At 49.2% G+C, this 23,295-nt stretch overlaps 2 protein-coding genes and 1 long non-coding RNA gene across 3 annotated transcripts in view; 1 reads left to right on the forward strand and 2 right to left on the reverse strand.

Annotated features, from left to right (window-relative positions):
• Positions 1-3,113: 3,113 nt before the first annotated feature.
• On the reverse strand, positions 3,114-8,617 carry LOC132407254 (keratin-associated protein 12-2-like). Its single transcript, XM_059993515.1, has 2 exons — positions 8,603-8,617; positions 3,114-3,698 (listed from the first exon to the last, which is right to left on the reverse strand). The coding sequence occupies exons 1-2, from the start codon at positions 8,615-8,617 to the stop codon at positions 3,114-3,116; spliced, it is 600 nt and encodes a 199-aa protein (XP_059849498.1).
• Positions 8,618-14,576: 5,959 nt separating this feature from the next.
• The window catches only part of LOC132407628 (ectonucleoside triphosphate diphosphohydrolase 2-like), a 38,385-nt gene continuing 29,666 nt past the window's right edge, over positions 14,577-23,295 (forward strand). The window contains exon 1 of the mRNA XM_059994411.1: positions 14,577-14,849. Coding sequence (XP_059850394.1) covers positions 14,736-14,849 — 114 coding nt within the window. The 5' untranslated portion in view covers positions 14,577-14,735. The remainder of the gene's footprint in view (positions 14,850-23,295) is intronic.
• The window catches only part of LOC132407630 (uncharacterized), a 48,242-nt gene continuing 41,921 nt past the window's right edge, over positions 16,975-23,295 (reverse strand). The window contains exons 5-6 of the long non-coding RNA XR_009516540.1: positions 22,925-23,017; positions 16,975-22,766 (exon numbers count right to left, since the gene is read on the reverse strand). This is a non-coding gene — a long non-coding RNA (uncharacterized LOC132407630). The remainder of the gene's footprint in view (positions 22,767-22,924; positions 23,018-23,295) is intronic.

Raw genomic sequence — 23,295 nt, forward strand, 5'->3', positions numbered from 1 at the left:
TATGTAAAACAACATAAAAACTGCACAAGGCTACAGACCTGCATAAAGTGCACAAAACAGTGCAGGGCAGTACAATAGCCTCTCAATAGCCTCAATAGCCTCTGTTAGGCTCGATAGACCATGGATTTGAACCTTGGAAAGTTTCCAGGGTGCAAGCCTGGGAAAGGTTTTGTTTTAATGGAAGACTGGCAGTTGCCCAAGCTGCAAGTCTCCGCTCTCCATGCCATCGATGTTCTCCAAGGGAAGGGCACTAGGACCCATGCAGCTTGGCACCGGTGTCGTCACACAGCCATGTGTGGTTAAGTGCCTTGCTCAAAGACACACACACGGCCTTAGGCAAGGCTTGAACTAGTGACCTTGTAACACTAGTGACTAGTGTTGGCGCGTGGCCAAGTGGTTAAGTACAATAATTAATAAGCAAGCTCATAGGCACAGTAGCACACACATTACAATGTCAGTCCAGTCTCTGGGTATCGAGGAGTCTGATGGCTTGGGGGAAGAAACTGTTACATAGTCTGGTCATGAGAGCCTGAATGCTTTGGTACCTTTTCCCAGACGGCAGGAGGGAGAAGAGTTTGTATGAGGGGTGCGTGGGGTCCTTCACAATGCTGTTTGCTTTGCGGATGCAGCGTGTAGTGTAAATGTCTGTGATGGCGGGAAGAGAGACCCTGATGATCTTCTCAGCTGACCTCACTATCCGCTACAGGGTCTTGCGATCCGAGATGGTGTGATTTCTGAACCAGGCAGTGATGCAGCTGCTCAGGATGCTCTCAATACAACTCATGTAGAATGTGATGAGGATGGGGGGTGGGAGATGGACTCTCCTCAGCCTTCACAGAAAGTAGAGACGCTGCTGGGCTTTCTTTGCTATGGAGCTGGTGTTGAGGGACCAGGTGAGATTCTCCGCCAGGTGAATACCAAGAAATTTGGTGCTCTTAACTATCTCTACGGAGAAGCCATCAATGTTCAGTGGAGACTGGTCACTCCGTGCTCTCCTGAGGTCAACAACCATCTCTTTTGTTTTGTTCACATTCAGAGACAGGTTGTTGGCTCTGCACCAGTCCGTTAGCCGCTGCAACCCCTCTCTGTAAGCTGACTTGTCGTTCTTGCTGATGAGACCCACCACTGTCGTGTCATCAGTGAACTTGATGATATGATTCGAGCTGTGTGTTGCTGCACAATCGTGCCTCAGCAGAGTGAACAGCAGTGGACTGAGCACGCAACCCTGTGGGGCCCCCGTGCTCAGTGTGATGCTGTTGGAGATGCTGCTCCCAATCCGGTCAGTCTCAGTCTCAGTCTCAGAGTCTCTCTCCCTCTCTCTCCTTCCCTCCCCCTCTCCCCCCTCTCTCTGCAATCTTTGTCAGACTCTCTCTCTCACGGCAACATCTATCAGTCTCGCTCTCTCTGCAAACTCTATCAGCCTCTCTTTCCGTGCAATCTCCCTCCATCTGACTCTCTGCAATGTCTGTCTCTGTCTATACACTGCCTGGCTGTCTTTCTCTACGCACACTGCCACTTTGCCTACCTCTTATCACACTGCCAGACTGTCTGTCATAACAGGGGGCATTGGGAATGGACCCAAATGCAAGACGCAGACACTGAAGTACTCGGGAGAGGACTAGGTGTGTCAAGAAAGCAAGGGAAGTGGGGAAGAAACGACACTGGACAAGACACAGGCTCTGGACGAGACTAGGATATAGGGCCTGGGCTAGGACTAGACTAGGAAAGCGGGACCTGGATGAGGAACTAAGGACTTGGAATCTGGACAAGGACTCGGAGCCAGAGCCTGGACAGGGACCCGAACCTGGGTCTTGACTCGGGTTCGGACTCCGGATCAAGTTGAGGACAAGACGTGGCAAGGCAACAGGACTGGACGTGGGGGCTGGACGCGGGACTCCTGGGCTGGATGAGGACATGAGCTCAGCGTTGGACTTGGGAGACAGGAACACGGAACACAGAACCTTGGTCTTGGGAGACAGGAACACGGAACACAGAGCCTTGGTCTTGGGAGACTGGGACGCGGAACACAGAACCTTGGTCTTGGGAGACAGGAACGCGGAACACAGAGCCTTGGTCTTGGGAGACTGGAACACAGAGCCTTGGTCTTGGGAGACAGGAACACAGAACACAGAGCCTTGGTCTTAGGAGACAGGAACGCGGAACTCAGAGCCTTGGACTTGAGAGACAGGAACACAGAGCCTTGGTCTTGGGAGACAGGAACACAGAACACAGAGCCTTGGTCTTGGGAGACAGGAACGCGGAACTCAGAGCCTTGGACTTGGGAGACAAGAACACAGAACACAGAACCTTGGACTTGGGAGACAGGAACGCGGAACTCAGAGCCTTGGACTTGGGAGACAGGAACACAGAACTCAGAGCCTTGGACTTGGGAGACAGGAACGTGGAACACAGAGCCTTGGACTTGGGAGACTGGGACGCGGAACACAGAACCTTGGACTTGGGAGACAGGAACACAGAACACAGAGCCTTGGACTTGGGAGACAGGAACGTGGAACACAGAGCCTTGGACTTGGGAGACTGGGACGCGGAACACAGAACCTTGGACTTGGGAGACAGGAACACAGAACACAGAGCCTTGGACTTGGGAGACAGGAACGTGGAACACAGAGCCTTGGACTTGGGAGACAGGAACGTGGAACACAGAGCCTTGGACTTGGGAGACAGGAACGTGGAACACAGAGCCTTGGACTTGGGAGACAGGAACACGGAACACAGAGCCTTGGACTTGGGAGACAGGAACGCGGAACTCAGAGCCTTGGACTTGGGAGACAGGAACACGGAACACAGAGCTGGGACTTGGGAGACAGGAACGCGGAACACAGAACCTTGGACTTGGGAGACAGGAACGTGCAACACAGAGCTGGGACTTAGGAGACAGGAACGCGGAACACAGAACCTTGGACTTGGGAGACAGGAACGCGGAACACAGAGCTGGGACTCCTCTTTGGGAACAGGACGTACTGCTGGGACTCTTACACAGAAAGATGAACACGATGAGACAGTTCCCAACACAAGGTAGTGGCAAACGGCCAGACCTACCTAGCAAAGGTGAGGACACAAAGAGACAGTTCCAAACAACAAAAGACAGTTCCTTATCTGGACACAGCAAGGCTCTGGTCTTGCTCCGATGGTAGAACTTGATGGCGAGAATAGGCGAGGATGCAGGCGAGGCTCCAGGCAAGGGGGTAGCAGGTGGGGGGATAGCAGGTGAGGGAATAGCAGGCGAGGGGATAGCAGGCGAGGGGATAGCAGGCGAGGGGGTAGCAGGCGAGGGGGTAGCAGGCGAGGGGGTAGCAGGCGAGGGGATAGCAGGTGAGGGGGTAGCAGGTGAGGGGGTAGCAGGTGAGGGGGTAGCAGGCGAGGGGGTAGCAGGCGAGGGGATAGCAGGCGAGGGGGTAGCAGGCGAGGGGATAGCAGGTGAGGGGATAGCAGGTGAGGGGGTAGCAGGCGAGGGGGTAGCAGGCGAGGGGATAGCAGGCGAGGGGGTAACAGGCGAGGGGGTAGCAGGTGAGGGGATAGCAGGCGAGGGGATAGCAGGCGAGGGGGTAGCAGGCGAGGGGGTAGCAGGCGAGGGGATAGCAGGCGAGGGGGTAGCAGGTGAGGGGATAGCAGGTGAGGGGATAGCAGGCGAGGGGATAGCAGGTGAGGGGGTAGCAGGCGAGGCTGTAGGCGAGGGGCTACAGAAAGAAGGGGAAGGGAAGGGAACAGTCCAGCCTCAGGATAATGGCAAAGATGGCCTGACTTACCCGACAGAGGAGAGGACGGGATACTGATCAGACAAACCAGCACCCACACTCGAACCCAGGGCCACTTAAATTCCCAGCCCCAAGACAAGCGTCAGGTGCCTCTGATTAAGCCCAACTGAATCAAGGGACAGCCAGAACACCCGGAGTCCAGAGTCCATGGACAGGACTGTGAACCAGAACGCGGACTTCACGGACCGGACCATGACACTGTCTCTCTGTACACCTTGCCAGACGGTCTGCTCTCTCGACACAGACAGCCCGACTGTCTCTGTGCACACTGTGGGACAGGGTTTCTCTGCACACACTGCCAGACTGTATCGCTCTGTGCCAGACTGAATCGCCAGTCGATTCCTTTGCACACAATGGTAGTCCATCTTCTCTCTGCAATCTCTGTCAAACAGTCCCTATGCAATCTCTGTCAGTCTACTCTCTGCGATGTCTGTCAGTCTCTCTGTAATCTTTGTCAGACTCTCTCTCTCTCTCTGAAACATTTGTCAGTCTGTGTGTCTCTGCAATCTCTATCAGTCTCTCTCTCTGCAATCTCTCTCCATCTGAATCTCTGCAAAGTCTGTCAGTATTTCTCAGTCTACCTACTGCCTGGCTGTCTCTGTCTACACACTGTCAGACTGGCTCTCTCTGCACACATTGCCAGAACGTCTGTTCTCTTGACACAGACAGCCAGACGGTCTCTGCACATGGTCAGAGAGACACAGTCTGACAGTGTGTGCAGAGAGACACAGTCTGACAGCGTGTGCAGAGACAGTCTGACATGAGCAGAGAGAGAGAGAGACAAGAAATAGGTGCAGGGAGAGAAAGAGAGACAGTCTGACAGAGCATACAGAGACACAGTGTGACAAATTGTGCAGAGAGAGAGGGACAGTCTGACAGTGTGTATAGAGAGAGACAGGCTGACAGTGTGTGCAGAGAGAGACAGTCTGACAGCGTGTGCAGAGAGAGACAGTCTGACAGCGTGTGCAGAGAGAAACAGTCTGACAGTGTGTGCAGAGAGAGACAGTCTGACAGCGTGTGCAGAGAGAGACACTGACACTGTGTGTAGAGAGAGACAGTCTGACAGTGTGTGCAATAGACAGTCTGACATGAGCAGAGAGAGAGACAAGAAATAGGTGCAGGGAGAGAAAGAGAGACAGTCTGACAGAGCATACAGAGACACAGTGTGACAAATTGTGCAGAGAGAGAGGGACAGTCTGACAGCGTGTGCAGAGAGAGACAGTCTGACAGTGTGTGCAATGAGACAGTCTGACATGAGCAGAGAGAGACAAGAAATAGGTGCAGGGAGAGAAAGAGAGAGACAGTCTGACAGAGCATACAGAGACACAGTGTGACAAATTGTGCAGAGAGAGAGAGAGTCTGAGAGAGTTTGCAGAGAGAGGCAGTCTTGCACTGTGTGCAGAGAGGGAGACGTCTGGCAGTATACGCAGAGTGAGACAGTCTGACATTGTGCACAGCCATATAGACATTCGGGCTCTCTGTACAGAGAGTTAATGCAGACAGAGACAGTCAGAACACGTTCAGAGAGAGACAACCAAGACAAATGTGCAGAGAGAGACAGACTGACAGTGTGCAGAGAGACAGTCTGGGAGTATGTGCTGAGAGACAGTTTGACATGTGTAGAGAGAGAGGAAGAATGAGTCAGGAAATATGTGCAAAGAAAGAATGAGAGAGACAGTCCGACAGAGCGTACAGAGACACAGTCTGATGAATTGTGCAGAGAGAGAGAGAGAGAGAGTGAGAGGGACAATCATGCGGTGTATGCAGAGAGGGAGAGGGACTGTCCAGAGAGTTAATGCAGACAGAGATGGTCAGAAAATGTGTTCAGAGAGAGATAACCAGGAAATATTTGCAGAGAAAACCAGTCTAACAATGTGGACAGAGAGAGAGAGAGAGAGAGAGAGAGAGAGAGAGAGAAAGAGAGAGACAGTCTGACAGAGCATACAGAGACACAGTGTGACAAATTGTGCAGAGAGAGAGAGAGTCTGAGAGAGTTTGCAGAGAGAGGCAGTCTTGCACTGTGTGCAGAGAGGGAGACGTCTGGCAGTATACGCAGAGTGAGACAGTCTGACATTGTGCACAGCCATATAGACATTCGGGCTCTCTGTACAGAGAGTTAATGCAGACAGAGACAGTCAGAACACGTGTTCAGAGAGAGACAACCAAGACAAATGTGCAGAGAGAGACAGACTGACAGTGTGCAGAGAGACAGTCTGGGAGTATGTGCTGAGAGACAGTTTGACATGTGTAGAGAGAGAGGAAGAATGAGTCAGGAAATATGTGCAAAGAAAGAATGAGAGAGACAGTCCGACAGAGCGTACAGAGACACAGTCTGATGAATTGTGCAGAGAGAGAGAGAGAGAGAGTGAGAGGGACAATCATGCGGTGTATGCAGAGAGGGAGAGGGACTGTCCAGAGAGTTAATGCAGACAGAGATGGTCAGAAAATGTGTTCAGAGAGAGATAACCAGGAAATATTTGCAGAGAAAACCAGTCTAACAATGTGGACAGAGAGAGAGAGAGAGAGAGAGACAGCCTGACAGTGCTCACAGAGAGAAGCTGTCCGATTGTGTTCAGAGAGTGACAGTCAGACTGTGTAGAGAGAGGCTGTCTGACTGTTCAGAGAGTGACAGTCAGACTGTGTGTAGAGAGAGGCTGTCTGACAGTGCGTACATATCGGGTCAGTCTGACAGTGGGTGCAGTGAAACAGTTTCACATGTGCAGAGAGAGTCAGGAAAGATTTGCAGAGAGAGAAAAAGCAAGACAATTTGACAGAGCGTACAGAGACACCGTGTGACGAATTGTGCAGAGAGAGAGAGGGTCACTCATGCAGTGTGTGTAGAGAGAGGCTGTCTGTGTGTTCAGAGAGTGACAGTCAGACAGTGTGTGTAGAGAAGTGCAGTCTGGCAGTGTACACAGAGATACGCAGTTTTGCGCTGTGTTCAGAGAGGCAGAAGTCTGGCAGTGTATGAAGAATGAGACAGTTTAACATTGTGTACAGACATAGAGACATTCAGGCTCTCTGTACAGAGAGTTAATGCAGAAAGAGACAGTCAGAAAATGTGTTCAGAGAGAAACAACCAAGACAAATGTGTGGAGAGAGACAGACTGACAGTGCGCGCAGGGAGAAGCAGTCTGACAGCATATACAGAGAAAGGCAGTCTGATATTGTGTAGCGAGATTGATAGTTGCAGAGAGAGATTCTAGTGGAGTATGCAAAGAGAAAGTCTGACACTGTACACAGAGATAGTGACAGACAGAGCAGAGGAAGACAGACCTGCAATGTACACAGACAGGGGCAGTCTGGCAGTGTGTGTAGAGGGGCAGTCTCGCAGTGTGTGCAGAGGGGCAGTCTCGCAGTGTGTGTAGAGGGGCTGTCTGGCAGTGTGTGTACAAGGGCAGTCTGGCAGTGTGTGTAGAGGGGCAGTCTGGCAGTGTGTGTAGAGGGGCTGTCTCGCAGTGTGTGCAGAGGGGCAGTCTGGCAGTATGTGTACAAGGGCAGTCTCGCAGTGTGTGTAGAGGGGCAGTCTCGCAGTGTGTGCAGAGGGGCAGTCTCGCAGTGTGTGTAGAGGGGCTGTCTGGCAGTATGTGTACAAGGGCAGTCTCGCAGTGTGTGTAGAGGGGCTGTCTGGCAGTATGTGTACAAGGGCAGTCTCGCAGTGTGTGTACAAGGGCAGTCTCGCAGTGTGTGTAGAGGGGCAGTCTCGCAGTGTGTGTAGAGGGGCTGTCTGGCAGTATGTGTACAAGGGCAGTCTCGCAGTGTGTGTAGAGGGGCTGTCTGGCAGTATGTGTACAAGGGCAGTCTCGCAGTGTGTGTAGAGGGGCTGTCTGGCAGTATGTGTACAAGGGCAGTCTGGCAGTGTGTGTAGAGGGGCTGTCTGGCAGTATGTGTACAAGGGCAGTCTCGCAGTGTGTGTAGAGGGGCTGTCTGGCAGTATGTGTACAAGGGCAGTCTGGCAGTGTGTGTAGAGGGGCAGTCTCGCAGTGTGTGCAGAGAGAGACATAGTAACAGTGTTTTCAAAGAGAGCCAGACCAGCAGCCTGTCCAGTTCGGTTAGTCTGCAGAGTGAGATGTTCAGGACGGTGTGCAGATAGGGACAGTCTGACATTGTGTGCTGACAGCGAGAGACAATCGGACAGTGTCAGTGTAGAGAGAGACAGTGTGCGTAGGGAGAGAGACAGTCTGACAGTGTGTGTAGGGAGAGAGAGAGACAGTCTGACAGTGTGTACAGAGAGAGACAGTCTTACGGTGTGTGTAGGGAGAGAGAGACAGTCTGACAGTGTGTGCAGATAGAGACAATCAGACAGTGTGTATAGAGGGAGACAGTCTGACAGTGTGTATAGAGAGAGACAGTCTGACAGTGTTTGCAGAGAGAGACTTTCTGAGTTGATGGGACAGATACAAGCAAAAAAGAATTCAACCCAGGACAGAATTAGGCCATGTCCTCTGTGCCCAGGCCTTTTAATATCCCATGTGTTTCAATGAGATAGCCCCTCATTTTTCTGAACTCCTGCAGTACGGTCCCATGGTCAGCAAATGCTCCTCATACATTAAATGAATGAGGATAAGTTTGGAGCAGAATGCATCAATTCTGATACAAATTGAGAAAGGAAGTTTGCCAGAACTGGTGAATCCAATACTGTGATGTTCCTCAATCTTGTGTTGGATCAATTGGACAGAGTTGGGTGAGGGAGAGAATTAAAGTAACAAACAGCTTGAAGGTCAAAGTCAAAGTCAAAATTCAAAAGTCAAAACCAAAGTTCAAACTGAAAGTTGGGTTGCCGTCTGCAGAAGTGCATGTATGTACAGGGGTGATGAGAAAATTACCTGCAGCAGCATCATTCTCAAGAAATACAGAAGGACCAACGAAGTACCTGGTAACTTGCCAACCAATCAAAAAGACAACAACTATACCAGTGCCAAAGAAGAATAATGTGAGCTGTCTTAATGATTATTACCCGGTAGCACTCACATCGACAGTGCTGAAATGCTTTGAGAGGTTGGTCGTGACTAGACTGAACTCCTGCCTCAGCAAGGACCTGGACCCATTGCAATTTGCCTATCGCCACAATAGCTCAACGGCAGATGCAATCTCAATGGCTCTTCACACGGCTTTAGACCACCTGGACAACACCAACACCTACACCAGGATGCTGTTCCTCAACTATACCTCAGCATTTAATACCATCATTCCCACGATTCAGTTGCAGAACCTGGACCTCTGTACCTCCCTCTCCAGTTAGATCCTCGACTTCCTAACCAGAAGACCACAATCTGTGCGGATTGGTGATAACATCTCCTCCTCGCTGACGATCAACACTGGCGCACCTCAGGGGTGTGTGCTTAGCCCACTGCTCTACTCTCTGTATACACATGACTGTGTGGCTAGGCATAGCTCAAACACCATCTATAAATTTGTTGATGAGACGAGCATTGTTGGTAGAATCTCAGGTGGTGACGAGAAGGTGTACAGGAGTGAGATCTGCCAACTAATGGAGTGGTGCCGCAGCAACAACCTGGCACTCACTGTCACTAAGATGAAAGAGCTGATTGTGGACTTCAGGAAGGGTAAGACCAAGGAGCACATACCAATCCTCACAGAGGGATCAGAGGTGGAGAGAGTGAGCAGCTTCAAGTTCCTGGGTGACAAGATTTCTGAGGATCTAACCTGGTCCTAACATATCGATGTAGTTATAAAGAAGGCAGGACAGCAGCTATACTTTATTAGGAGTTTGAAGCGATTTGGTATGTCAACAAATACATTCAAAAACTTCTATAGTTGTGCCATGGAGACCATTCTGACAGGTTACATCACTGTCTGGTATGGAGGGGCTACTGCACGGGACCGAAAGAAGCTGCAGAAGGTTGTAAATCTAGTCAACTCCACCTTGGGCACTAGCCTACAAAGTACCCAGGACACCTTTAGGAAGCGGTGTCTCAGAAAGGCAGCGTCCACTATTAAGGACCTCCAGCACCCAGGGCATGCCCTTTTCTCACTGGTGCCATCAGGTAGGAGATACAGAAGCCTGAAGGCACAGACTCAGTGATTCAGGAACAGCTTCTTTCCCTCTGCCCTCCGATTCCTAAATGGACATTGAAGCTTTGGACACTACCTCACTTTTATTTTAATATACAGTATTTCTGTTTTTGCATGTTTTTAAAAAAACTGTTCAATTAGTAATTGATTTACTTGTTTATTTATTATGTTTTATTTTTTCTCTCTCTGCTAGATTATGTATTGCATTGAACTGCAGCTGCTAAGTTAATAAATTTCACGTCACATGCCGGTGATAATAAACCTGATTCTGAAATACATTAATTATACACATTTTACATGAAAGAACGCAATTAGAACAAAACAAAAACAAGATGCATTTTAGTGCAAAGTGATCAAAGTGTTGATGTTGCTAAGCTGCAGTGATTTGCTTTGTGGAGGTTGATTTGAGAGCAGAATGGTTGAAGGGAAGTAACTGCTCCTCAACCTGCTGGTGTGAACGCTCCTGGGAAGTGAGCTCCACAAAGTAGACACCCAATCTTTTGCCCACTGCACCTTCTTTAACTTGGTCCACCCACCACTTTCCTGCCCTATCTGGTTCTATCATCTGCAGCTCCAACAAACTCCTCCCTCTGTCACCTGACACCATCTGTCTTATCACCCCTCTTCACTTATATCCGTCCATTTCTTGCCAGCCTCCTCCTCCTCTCTCTTCCATTTTGCCCTGCTCCCCTTCACGATCAATCCTGACGAAGGGTCTCGATCCCCAATGTTGACCTTTGCTCTGCCTCCACGGGTACTAACCGGCCTGCTGAGTTTGTCCAGATCCCGGCACCTGCAGTGTCTTGTGTCTTCCACTTTCCAGCTCCGTTTTGAATGCTGCATTGTGTCTCCCTTCCCCAGCAATGCATCCTAAACCACAACTACTCATTCTCTGGCACGTGCATCCGTACTCCAGACTCTCCATTAACACAGTTCTCTCTCCCTACTGGTGTATCACAGTCAGTTCTGGTGGCTCCGCTATATGAAGAGGACGTTGTGGCTTTGGTGCGGGAGCAGAAGAGGTTTAGTGGGATGCTGCCTGGTTTAGAGGGTGCGTGCTACCACGAGAGGCTGGATAAACTTGGGTTGCTTTCTCTGGAGCACCGGAGGCTGAGGGGAGATCTGATAGAGGTTTACAAGATTATGAGAGGCACAGATAAAGTGGACAGGGAGTATCTGTTTCCCAGGGTTGAAATGTTAAAACTTAAGGGCATGAATTGAAAATGAGAGGAGGTAGATTCAAAGGGGATGTGAGGGGTAAGTTTTTTACCCAGAGACTGGTGGATGCCTGGGTTGCCCTGCCTGGTGTGGTGGTGGAGGCAAATACATTAGAGACTTTTAAGAGACGTTCGGATAGGCACATGGATGTGAGGAGGATGGAGGGAGATGGACATGGTGTAGGTCGGAGGGATTAGTGTTTGGGTGTTTTTGATTTGCTTTTTAGCTGGTTCAGCACAACATTGTGGGCCGAATGGCCTGCTTTGTGTTGTGCTGTTCTATGTTCAATTCTGTCTATAGCCTTTGTCATTTTAATCTCCCTGATATGAACTCTTCATACCAGGATAATAACCCCGGTCTCTTCACATAACTGAAGTCCCTCATCTCTGGAAACATTTCAGTAAATCTCTTCTGTCTCCTCTCCAAATCATTCACATCTTCCCTAAAGTGTCATGCTTAGAACTGGACACAATACTCCAATTGTGGTTGAGCCAATGCTTTAGAAAGGTTGATCATGACTTCCTTGCTCTTAGATTAAATGCCTCTATTTATAAGCCCTGGGTCTTGTGTGCCTTTTTAACCATTGCCCTGCTACTTTGAGCAACCATGCCAGACTCACGTGCCTCTTGTAAAACTGTGCCCTTGTCAACACAGCCACTTTTGCATGGAGCTCTGTGAAGTCTGTTACCTCCCTCCTCAGAGTTCACACCTCCAAGATAAGAGCCACATGCAAATTTGGAAATTATCTCCTTCATGCTCAAATTCAAACAGTTCGTATATTGAGAAAGGGCATTGATGCTGAGTATTGTGCCCAAGGGATCCCCACAGCCCCAACACCCACCTTTCCCTTGTACTCCGTTTGCCCGTGTCTCAGCCAGTTTGTTTCCTGTTCTACTGTAGCTCCTTTAATTCCAGGCATTCAGTCTCAACAACCAATTTATTACAAACACGAGAGTGTCTGCAGATGCAGCACACACAAAATGCTGGATGAACTCAACGGGAAGGGAGCATCGGTGGGAACGAATAACGTTTCAGGCTGAGACCCTTCTTCAGGACTGAAGCGGAAGGGGGTAAAATAACAGAATAAAAAGGTAGGGGGTGGGGAAAAAGATAGCTAGAAGGTGAAGGGTGAAGCCGGGGGTGGGGGGGGGGGAGGTAAAGGGCTGGAGAAGAAGGAATCTGATAGGAGTGCACCATAGGAGAAAGACGAGGAGGTGACCTGGGGGGAGGTGAGAAGAGGGAAGAGTCCAGAGAGGGGACAGAAGAAGAGAGGAAGGGGAGGAAAAAGAAAGTTTTTTTTTTGACCGGAAGGAGAAAGCAATGTCCATGCCATCGGGTTGGAGGCTACCCAGACAGAATATGAGGAGTCACTCATCGTGGCACAAGAGGAAGCCACGGACTGACATGTCAGAACGGGAATGGGAATTGAAATTAAAATCTTTGGCCGCTTATTTATTCACTTCCATAGATGTTGCCTGACCTGTTGAGTTCCTCCGGCAAGTCGTTGCAACGACTTTATTCTGTAGAAGCTCATCATTTGCTTTTCAGAAGCCTATATATACACATTATCTTCTCTCATCTGGAGGTAGGATCAAATTAGTTTTGTACGACTTCCTTTAACAAATGCAGGCAGGCTTTCTCGAATCAACCCACAGTTCTCCGCCTGACTGCTAGTTTTGTCCCTGAGTATTAATTCCAGAACTTCACCCACCACAAAGGATAAAAGTCACCAGATTAGTCCTCCTTCCTTCTTCTGAACAAAGATGCAACGTTTACTGTAATTATCACGGAATCGGCTTATGTCATATCCCAATCTGAAGCATCAATGTTTCATTACCCTCCACAGATGCAACTCACTGAGACCCACCAGCAGTTTGTTCTTACTCCAGGTTCCAGCACCTGCACTCCCTTCAGTCTCAGAATCTACAGACGTCTGGGAGATTATGACTACGGCCCCTATAATTTCTACCCTCATCTCCCGTAGAAGCCCTCCGTTGGTCAAGGTTGGCCATGGATGTTGCGTCCTAGCTGTCTAGATTTGTAAGCCTGGCAGTTCGATATGGAGAGCGAACTGTAGCCCATGGAGCAGGCTCCCCCTCTCCAGGCATCTGGTGAACCCAAAGGAACGGCAGAGTTTGGCACCAGGAGCATCGCAGGAGTTGCTGGTCAGCATTGAACTCAATGTAAGGACTGCCTTAGGGGCTTCAGCTCCAGATTTCCCCCTCGGGGTCTACTCGGAAGCCTTCCCCGTGACTGGGTACAGCCGCAAGGCAGTGGAGGTCTCCCCTCTCCTAGACGAGCTGCCAACCACGGTTGACAAGCCCCATCTGCCCGAAGCGACTGGTTTTAAGGTCCCAGTAACCTGCCATTGCCCCTTCTCCTGTCAGTAGAAACAGTTCCACCAAGCTTAGTAGCAAGCCTGCATAATCACTCAGAGCTGTCCTGCATGTGCATATAACAAGAGCTGTATAACTCATCGCCTTCTACCTTAGGCCACGAATTTACCAATCACCCCTGCTGTGGACCACCTGGAGGTCCAAGAAGCTCTCGTTACTTGTCCATGCAGTTCAACTCTTTGAGAGATAATGCAGAAAGTTTGAAGTTAATAACTCCTGTCCTTCTACATTAGGCCACGAACTTATCAATCATCCCTGCTGTGGACCACTTTTACAAAGAAGGGATCCGTATGCTCCACGACCGTTGGACTAAGTGTGTAAATGTAGGAGGGGACTATGCTGAAAAATAAATGTGCTAGGTTTTCTAAAATTGACTCCTTCTACCATGGGCCATGAACTTATCAATCACCCCTGGAGAGTTTGTTATGGTTGGCATGAACTCAATGGGCAGGATGTCCTCTTTCCGTGCTCTATGCCTATGGCAAAGTTACTGACGGCGATCTGTTCCTGCCATGACAATACGAGGGCTAGGGTCAGGTCGAGACCCCATGGGGCCACAGTGGGATCACAGAGGCCATCTCTGCACTGTGAATGATGGGACCCAGGGACGGTTCAGGAATTAGCCCACGAGTCTCAGAAGGTGAGGGTACAGGTGGTGGACAGTACGCGGGGGATATTTCCTCGTCCAGGACCAGGGAGCTAATGACACAACTTTGTAAAAGATTGATTAGGACACAGCTGGAACACGGTGTGCGGGGAGGGACGGTGCGGGAAAATTTCACCAGAACGCTGCCTGCAAGCAACATATCAGTTATGAGGAGCATCTTGATAGGCGAGTTTGTTACCCTTGAATGGAGGAGGCATTCAAGGCTCTGGGGGGCATCGATTGGGTAAGTAGTAACAGGGGTGTCGAGAAAAGAGGACAGGTTTAGAGGAAGGTTCTTTTCCAACATACAGAAGTGCGCGCTGCCGGAGGAGTTGGTAGGGACTCTCTGAACATTTAAGAAATATTTAAATGTAAATTACGCAGACACGGTAAGTCACGTACCAAGAACTGGTAAATGAGGTTTGTTTATATGGGTACATGAACTGATTGTGAAAACAAGACGCGCATCAGGCTCGCTGGGTATCGTCCCTCCCACTGTTCCCTCCCTCCCCTCTCGCAGGACAGGTAGGACCGCGGCGCCAGGTCCCGGGCGGGCTCCGAACTGCGCGGGGCGGGCGGAGGGCGGGGCGGAACTGAACGGAACAGGGCGGTCGTGTGCCCCGCTCCCGGCGGCCAGCAGCCGCACCCCACATTGGCTTGAGTATGGCTCGCCTGCCGCAACTCGCTCTGTCAGTAACACTCGCAGCCCTCGGAGTCCTCGGCATCGTCCTGCTCGCCGCCACCTCCTGGGATCGGGCCGAACCGCCGAAGCACAAGGTGAGCGCCGTACCTGCCGGCGATGGGAGAGGGAGAGAGAGTGAAGTGGAGGGAGGAGTGAGCGGGAGAGGGAGGGAGCGACTGGAATGGAGGGAGGGTGAGTGGGAAAGGAGGGAGGTAAAATAGGGAACGGAGTGGAAGGATGGAGGAAATGGGGAATGATTGGCGGGAGGCTCAGAAGGTGTGGGAGGGGTGAATGTGGGAATGAGTGAAGTGGGGAGTGTGGGAGGGAGAGGGATTGGGAGGAGTGATGAGAGGAGGGAGTGAACCCCAGCCCATTGGAAGGACCCGAGTCACCAACGCGATGGGTCGCTTCGTCCTCCAAGTGCTGGTCTCCGGATTGCCCATCCCTCCGGGTCCCGGCGAGCGGAGAGCAGTGTCGGCGAACAATGCTTGTGAGGCACGATCGGCACCACTGCCCGCATCCCAACGCATTTTCCCGCCCATCTGCAGACCCCACCCTAAACTCCAGGCTTCGCTTGGAAGCAGACCACCTCACTCCCCTCACTGGCTGCATGTGACCATTCTACCGGCGTCTCATTGCCACGTGCAAGGGGCATTTTTCAGCCTATTCCGGCTCCTGGAGCAGTCCCATGCTCCAGGATGACCAATTCTGTCTCACAGCAGCCTGTTCACTGGTAAATGGTTTACAGCAGCCAGTTCACTGGTAAAAGGTTTACAGCAGCCAGTTCACTGGTGATGGTTTACAGCAGCCAATTAGCCAGCGCCGGAATGTAGCCTCTCTATCCACAGCGGGTCCACCTGGAGACCGTGTTCCTGTACACCAGCTGGCGACTGTGGTAAATGCAGAATGATCCTGAGCTCCCAGCTGAGTCCACAAGCCTCCTGAGTAACTGGCAGAATCTCATAATGGGTGGGGGAAGAGGGAGGGAGGGTCCCAACACTCCAGGAGCAGGAAGGAGATGGTTTAAAAACAGACAGTAAGAGGGAGAGAGTTTTCTAGATAGGGTGCAGAGAGAGGATCTCAGAGTTAAAGACAGACAGTGCTACTGTTAAAGTCAGGGAGTCCGGCTCTTCCACGGTGTTCTGGGAAGGCTCACTTTGTGTTTGGGGAGGGTCGGCAGTGGGAAAGGAAAAGAGGGTTAAGGTGCACAGAGGAGTGGGAGTTGTTGGAGGAGAGACCTGTGTCCAATAGAAGCAATCTGCACGGACTGCAGGGTACACCGACTCTTCCTAATGGGTGTAAAGGAATAGTGAAGCAGGTTGGTGAGCCACAGACACACGTGGGAACATTCTGTGGTTACAACTCGGCTTTAAAATGGTCAAATTCAGATACTTAATATCTACAAATAAAAATGAGAAGGTGGAGTGCCCATGACAACTCGGGAAGAGAGGGGTCCTTGAGGGGCCAAGGGGAGAATCTACTTGGCTGGGGCTGTGGGGCAGAAGATCTCACCATGTGCTGGGGCAGTCTGTCGGACTCCGGAGAGGGAAAGGGAGCTGGAGGACAATTGTGCAGGGACGTTCCAGTGATTTGCAGGTAGTGACATGGAGGATTTCAGTTAGCTGAATATCCATTGGGAATGTGTTAGAATAAAGGGGACAGAGGGGGAGGAATTTTTTAAATCTGTTTAAGAGCCGCATAAATTGGTGGCCGTTGTCGATAGGAGGATAGGCTACAGGATGAGATCATTGGGTGAAATGGGCTGAGAGATGGCAAGTGGAATTTAATCATGATAAGTGTGAAGTGAAGCATCTTGGGCAGAGGAAGAAGGGAAGGATACGTGCAATAAATATCAGGGCCCTGGGGATTCACGAGGGAACAGAAGGATCTTGATAAACATGTACAAGGATCCCTGAAGGTGAGAGCACAGTTACAAAAGGTGCATGAAATTGAGAGGTATGGATGGTGTAGACGAGGCTGAGTCTTTTCCCCAGGATGGAACTGTCAAACACGAGAGGGCACAGATTGTACATCAGGGATGTGTAAGGGAAGATTTTTTTAAACACTGAGTGGTAAGTGCCTGGATTGTGCAGCCAGGGGTGGTGGTAGAAGCTGATACAGGGGCAATATTTTGGGGGGCGTAGTAGTGTAGCAGTTAGCATAATGGATTTGCAGCGCCAGCGGCCCAGGTTCAATTCCCGCCACTGACTAAAAGGAGCTTGTACGTTCTCTCCATGACCACGTGGGTTTCCTCCAGGTGCTCTGGTTTCCTCCCATGTTCCAAAGATGTACCAGTTGGTAGGTATTTAGTCACATACATAATTAGGTGTCGGGCGAGAAGGCCCTGATACAATGCTGTATCTCAAGATGAAACTAAATAAGTAAGGCCTTTGTTTAAGAAGGCAGGGAATGCTAGGATATGGCGTATGCTGCAGGCAGATGGGATTAATTAGATTAGCATCATGGTCGGCACAGGTGTGGTGGGCCGAAGGGCCTTTCCTGCCTTTCATGGCTCAATGTTCTCCATCCTCTGGTGATGAAGAAGGCTGAAACAATTCAGTATCACTTTATTGTCAGTATGTGAAGCATTCCAGAATTGATTGTGGTTCTGTGCCAAGCAGAAATCATGGGGAATACCAAAATAAAAAAAATAGCAAAAGACGGTTTACAAGGCAGTAGAGCAAATAGCCACAAGCAATGGACAAACAGCAGAACAATCTCATGCACGGATGTCAATAATCAACTTAAATAAATGTGAACATATGAACAGACTCAGACAAGAGAAAATCTGCATTTGCAGGAAATCCAAGCAACACACACAAAATGCTTAAGGAGCTCAGCAGGCCGGGCAGGCTGCATCTATGGAAAAGAGTACAGTCAACTTTTCCAACTGAGACCCTTCAGAGGGGTGGTAGAGATGGGCTCAATGACGGCTGAGTAAAAGTTCATCGGGGTACACCCTGAGATGTTAAGTTTCCTAATCTGGGGTAGGAAGAGCAATCTCTCCTGGGCTTTCCTAGTGAGGGGCGTAACGTACTTGTCCCACTTTAAAGTATTGATCATGGTAGTCGTCCAGAATTTGAATGACTTCACCACAGACACGGCCTGACTATTCATTTCCAAGGATCAACAGGTGGGGCATTGTTGATGGAAACCAGCCCTTGTTTCCACTGTCTTGATAGCATTAAGCTCCAAGATGGTACGAGCACACCATGCCACAAGCCAACTTATATCTCTTTGATAGCAGGTAACACTGTTATTGGAGATGAGACCAACTACAGTCATGTCATCCATGAACTTAAAGGATTTTAATGTATTTGTCTGTAATTAGCTTCATTAGCCAGGTCACACAATATAAAAGCAGGAAGCTTATTGTAAACCTTTCAAAACATTAGCTAGACCACAGCAGGAGCTTTGTGGTCACCACTCTATAGGAAGGAAGTGATTGTAGAGGAGGATGACTGTTTCAGTTATGAGAAAAGACCTGAGGAGATGGGTTTGCTATGGGACGGAACAGGCTGTTGAGGGACCTGACAGAGATGTGCAAAGAGTGGGGGTCCATAGTAAGAAACATTCCTCTATAAGAGACTGTTAAGACCAGAGTGAATACATTTAAGAGGAGATTTAGAGGGGATCTGATATGAAACTTTCTTCCATCAGAGGTCTTTAAATCCAGAGGGAATACATTTAAGGTGTGGTTTACCATCCTTTTCTTCCAAAGGATGGTAGGAACTTGGAACACTCTCTGTGGGTGGTAGATGGAGAGGCTTAAGAATCTAAATGGACATTTAAATTGGCAGGGTATGGGTATAAAAACTGCAGGCCAAGTATTGGCAAATGAGATTAGTATGGATGAGTGCTTGATAGTTGGCATGAATGTGACAAGCTGAAGGGTTTTGTTTCTGTGTTGTATGACTCAGTGAACCCACAAACTGACAAACACATTCCCCAAGCAGGAAGTAAGTGTTGCTCTATCTGGTGCTGGTGAGTGAGGTGGTTCAAGTGGACCAATAGTCAGTGGAGAAAACTTGGGTAAAAGTGATCATTACTATGAGCCACAGATAGTAATAAAGAAGGCCAACCTAAAGTAAGACTTTTAAATTGGAAGAGTGCTGACTTCAGTGGGATGAACGAGAATCCAGAGAGAGTTAAGTGGCACTAAAGATTTACATGTAATGTTATAATTGGAGATGCTTCAGCTTTTGGTTGCCACAGAAGGGAAAGACAGAGGAACCAAAGCTAGGACTCCTTGGGATAGTGAGAGTGTTAGATAACACGATGATAATATATCAGTGAGTTTTTCTGTTGCTAATCAGGATACACAATGTTTAGCAGGGAAAAGAGATTCTACAAGATTAGATTGATAGCTTACTCGATAGAGAACCAGAAGTAGTAAGTAAAATACAGATAATTACAGTGCAGTATCCGTCCTTCAGCCCACAATGTTGGGCTGACCTTGTAACCTACTCTAAGATCAAACTAACCCATCTGTCCTTCATAGCCTTCCAGTTTTTTCAATCAGCCATGTGCCTATCTAAGAGTGTCTTAAATGTCTTTAATGTATCTGCCATCCCTCTGGTTCCATGCAAAATTTGTGTAAAATAAAGTATATAATTAAATAAAAACTTTGCTCTGACACCCAAGTTATTATAATGGAGCGGGTTAGGACCCATTAGAAAGTTATATATGCTCAGAGGCTCATTAATAAGGGGTTTATCGGAAAGGGTAGAGGCTGAGCTTGGAGTGATGAAACCATCTTATCTGGAAGACTTGTATCCTTTGTTGATAAAGTGAACAGGGCAGGTAATGGAAGGGCTTGTCATGACATTTAATCATTAGAAAATACAAGAGAGGCTTGGAGATTACCAAGTGAGGCATTCTTGCTCAAGAACAAGTTTTCTAGTAGCATTAAATAATTCAGGTTTGGATTTGTCATGGATAAGGTTCTGAAAAACATTAATTAGGGAAATTGTAATCGTAGCGGTAAGTGTTAATTAAAGAAAAACAGAATGTTGATAAAGTCAGCAGAATGAACATGTCGACATGGATTTTAATGAAGTGTTTGTCACATGAAGCCTGGTTAGCAAAATGTGACTGCGGATAAGTGGAGAAAATACTGGGCAGAAAGCAGTCAGTGTGATAATTGATGGTGTCCAGACTGGAGAATGATGTACAGAGGATGTTCCCAAAACGACTGTGCTGAGACCACTGACATAGTGACAGATGCTGGAGTACAAACGAAGATCTCACAAGTAACCGATGACACCAGCCTTGGAGATTCAGTATTGTGCAAAAACAAAACCCTAAGCACCCTAGATTTTTTATATGGTTTCAGGTAGTATGGCTTCCACAGAGCCCTGGTCTCAATATCATTCTGGGCTGCCTGGGATTACCTGGAGAGGCAGAAACAAGCAAGACGGCCAAAGTCTGCAGAAGAACTGTGACAAGTTCTTCAAGACGCTTGGACCAACCTACCAGCAGCTTGACAGTTATGCCAAATATTGATTTAATCATTTATTTTTACTGTTAGCTGCTCTTTATAGTATTTTTTTGATAGAAACTTCTCAAATCATTATTTTTGAAAGCATACCCACTTTACAAGGTGTTTTTAGACATGGCCAGGACTTTTGCACAGTACTGAATGGTGGGGAGGATGTTACTGACTGATTACTAACAGGCTGGCAGAAAAGGTCAGCATGGTGGATGGGATTTGATATGAAGTGAGGTAATGTGCTTTGGCAAGAGGGGACGTGGAGAGGCAACATGGACTTTATGGCATCATTCTAACCTGTACAAGAACTGAGATCTCTGCAGGAGACAGAACCTATTGAGAGGGTGGCATCCGGCTTCAAAATTAAAAGCGTTGAGTACAAGTGCAGGGAAGGCTTTGCACATAATTGTGGTCGCTTCTCCAGTAAGGATGTGAAGACCCTTCCGAACAACCCCAATAGACTGGAGAAGGTGGGCTTCATTGAGAGGCGTATTTGTAAGACAAAGAAAATCTATTCTGTTAGCTGGTGGCATAAGGATGCAGGAGGCAGCTCAGAGTTCTGGGTAAGAGCTGTACAGGGGATAATGACCTGAAACATTCTGCCTCTGAGGTTGGTGCAGGGGCCACGACCTGATTCCAGGGGGAAGCTGGGAGAGGCAAATGAGAGAAGGGAACTTGCAGGGTTACAGAGACAGAGGAGTCCGGTCGGACTATCTGGCTGAGAGCTGCAGAAGCTCGGGCAGCGGACTGGATGAGTCGCGATGCACATCCCACAAACATCTGACACGTAGCTCCAGTTACCCCACTAGGAGCTTTGCAGCCCACCAAGCCACCGCAAGCGGCGATCGGACGGCGACCAAAAGTGTGCGGCTGTTGCCGGAAGGACGGACGTTGCCAGGACACTGGGAGAACGCCTGCTGCTCTTCGGGGAACCAGTTACTTCCACCTGGTGGATCTCTCCACACCTCTGATTGTCTGATACTCTCTCGGCAGCCCATTGGAGGATACAAGGTAGGCAGCTGGCAGGAAATTTACTGAGGAAAGCCAAGTGTTTAAACATCTTGGTTTGCTTTGTGACAGGCGGACAGAATCGGGATTAATGTCACCGGCATCTGTTGTGAAACTTGCTGTCTTTGTGGCAGCAGGACAATGCGATACATAATAATAGAAAACTGTGAATATAGTAAGAAAATATACTAAATAGTTGAATTAAATAAGTAGTGCAAACATAGAAATTAAAAAGGTAGTGGGGTGGTGTTCTTGGGTTCGATGTCCATTCAGCAATCGTTAGGCAGAGGGGAAGATGATGTTCCTGATTCATGGAGTTATGTACCTTTGGGCTTCTGTACCTCCTCTCTGATGGTAGCAGTGAGAACTGGTGGTCACAGGGTTCATGGATTAGCCAGATTAGTGAGCTGGTTCATACTGTGTCGTCACTGTACCTTGGCGTCTCTGTGTCCTACATCCATTTAACACCTTGACCCTAATGAACTCATCCTCACCCACCTCTTGGGACCGGCTGTTCACGCTTTCAGCAGAGGCTCTGCCATTCCCACACCGAATCGGTCTACCTGGGAATGCTGGGGCCACACCCCTAATTGCCCTTGAGAAGGAGCGAATGAGCTGCCTTCTTGAACCACTGGGCAAGCTGCTCCCACCCGTGCTGTTAAACCCGGAGACAGCGAAGGTCTGACAGTGTATTTGCAGGCCCCGCTAATGTGTGACCTAGCGGGCAAGCCGCAGGTGGTGGTGTTCCCGTGCATCTGTCACCCTGGCCCTTGGTGACAGGCTGCCTGCTGGGCAGGAGCTGACGGGTAGCGAGGGTGAGAAATGGCAGTGCGGTTTGCAGCTGGGACTCGCAGCATCGACTGTGAATCGGTGGTGGAGGCGATGAATGTCCCAGGACTTGAATGAATGCAAGTCAAGTGGGCTGGATGGGATTGAAGCTGCACGCAGCCAGGTAGGGGCAGCGTTGCTCCACAGTCTGACATGTCTTGCAGGTGAGCTGGAGGCCTCCTCTTGTAGCCACAGCGTTGAGGTGACTGAGTTCCCAGTGAACCGTTTGCAGATGGTAAGGGACTTGCCGATGGTTGTCAGTGGCAGGTGATCAGACTGTCTAGTCGGAGATGATCATTACGACAGACCATTGCAGTTCTTTGCACTGGACGTTGTCTCGGTCTCACGGTGGGCTGGTTCATTTGCTGAGACGTTTGTAATGGAACTGGACAATGTGTGATTGTCGAGGATGTCCCCGGTTCTGATCCAGCAGTGGAAGGAAAGTCCGGAGAAGGCTGGGCTTTGGGCTTGTGACACTGCTGAATGGAACTGCTTCAGTGGGGCTGGGCAGCTCCACCCTCCTTCCTTCTCTGCGCAAGTATGACTCCGTCCACTGCAGGCTTCTCCCCCTCGGTGGCACATTCAGAGAAATGGTGCCTCACCCGCCCCTCTCTCGGTTCCTCTTTCCACGTTTGGACCCAGGCTGTGATGAGGTCAGGACGGGGGCCTCCGCAGCCCTGCTGCACTGAACCAGAAGCAAAGTGCAATTAGAAACGTTTGTTCAGATAAGTCTACAATTTGATTTACAATAGTGCAAGGAGTGATAAACATGAAATTAAAAGCCTGTCATGGGTCCCTTGAAGCCCTTCAGGACAGAATATTCTCCTTTCTGACATGACTCACCTCCAACGTGGCTCCAGGTCAGCTTTAACCTTCGGTTTAAAGACAATATGGGAAGGGCATTAAACGTTCGTAGTTTTTGGCTGCATCCACTTCCTTTGAACAGATGAATAAAAAATAGTTTTTGTAAGTTATCATTGACGATGCTTCCTTGAAAGCCTCATCCCCTTACCAACAGGTAGTTAGCTTCAGTCTGTGCTCGGACAATTCTGCCAAACGAGGAGCTTCCATTTCAACAAAAACAGCGTTGAACACATGTCCCTCTAACATCCCCAAACTATCTTGGCTCCAACCAAAGTCGGCCATCTCCTTCCATCTGGCTTTTATCATCCGCAAGGATATCAGTCGAGAATCTCCCAACAGTCAGTAAGTGG

Source organism: Hypanus sabinus, chromosome 18, assembly GCF_030144855.1.
Source record: "Hypanus sabinus isolate sHypSab1 chromosome 18, sHypSab1.hap1, whole genome shotgun sequence".
Classification (NCBI taxonomy): Eukaryota; Metazoa; Chordata; class Chondrichthyes; order Myliobatiformes; family Dasyatidae; genus Hypanus; species Hypanus sabinus.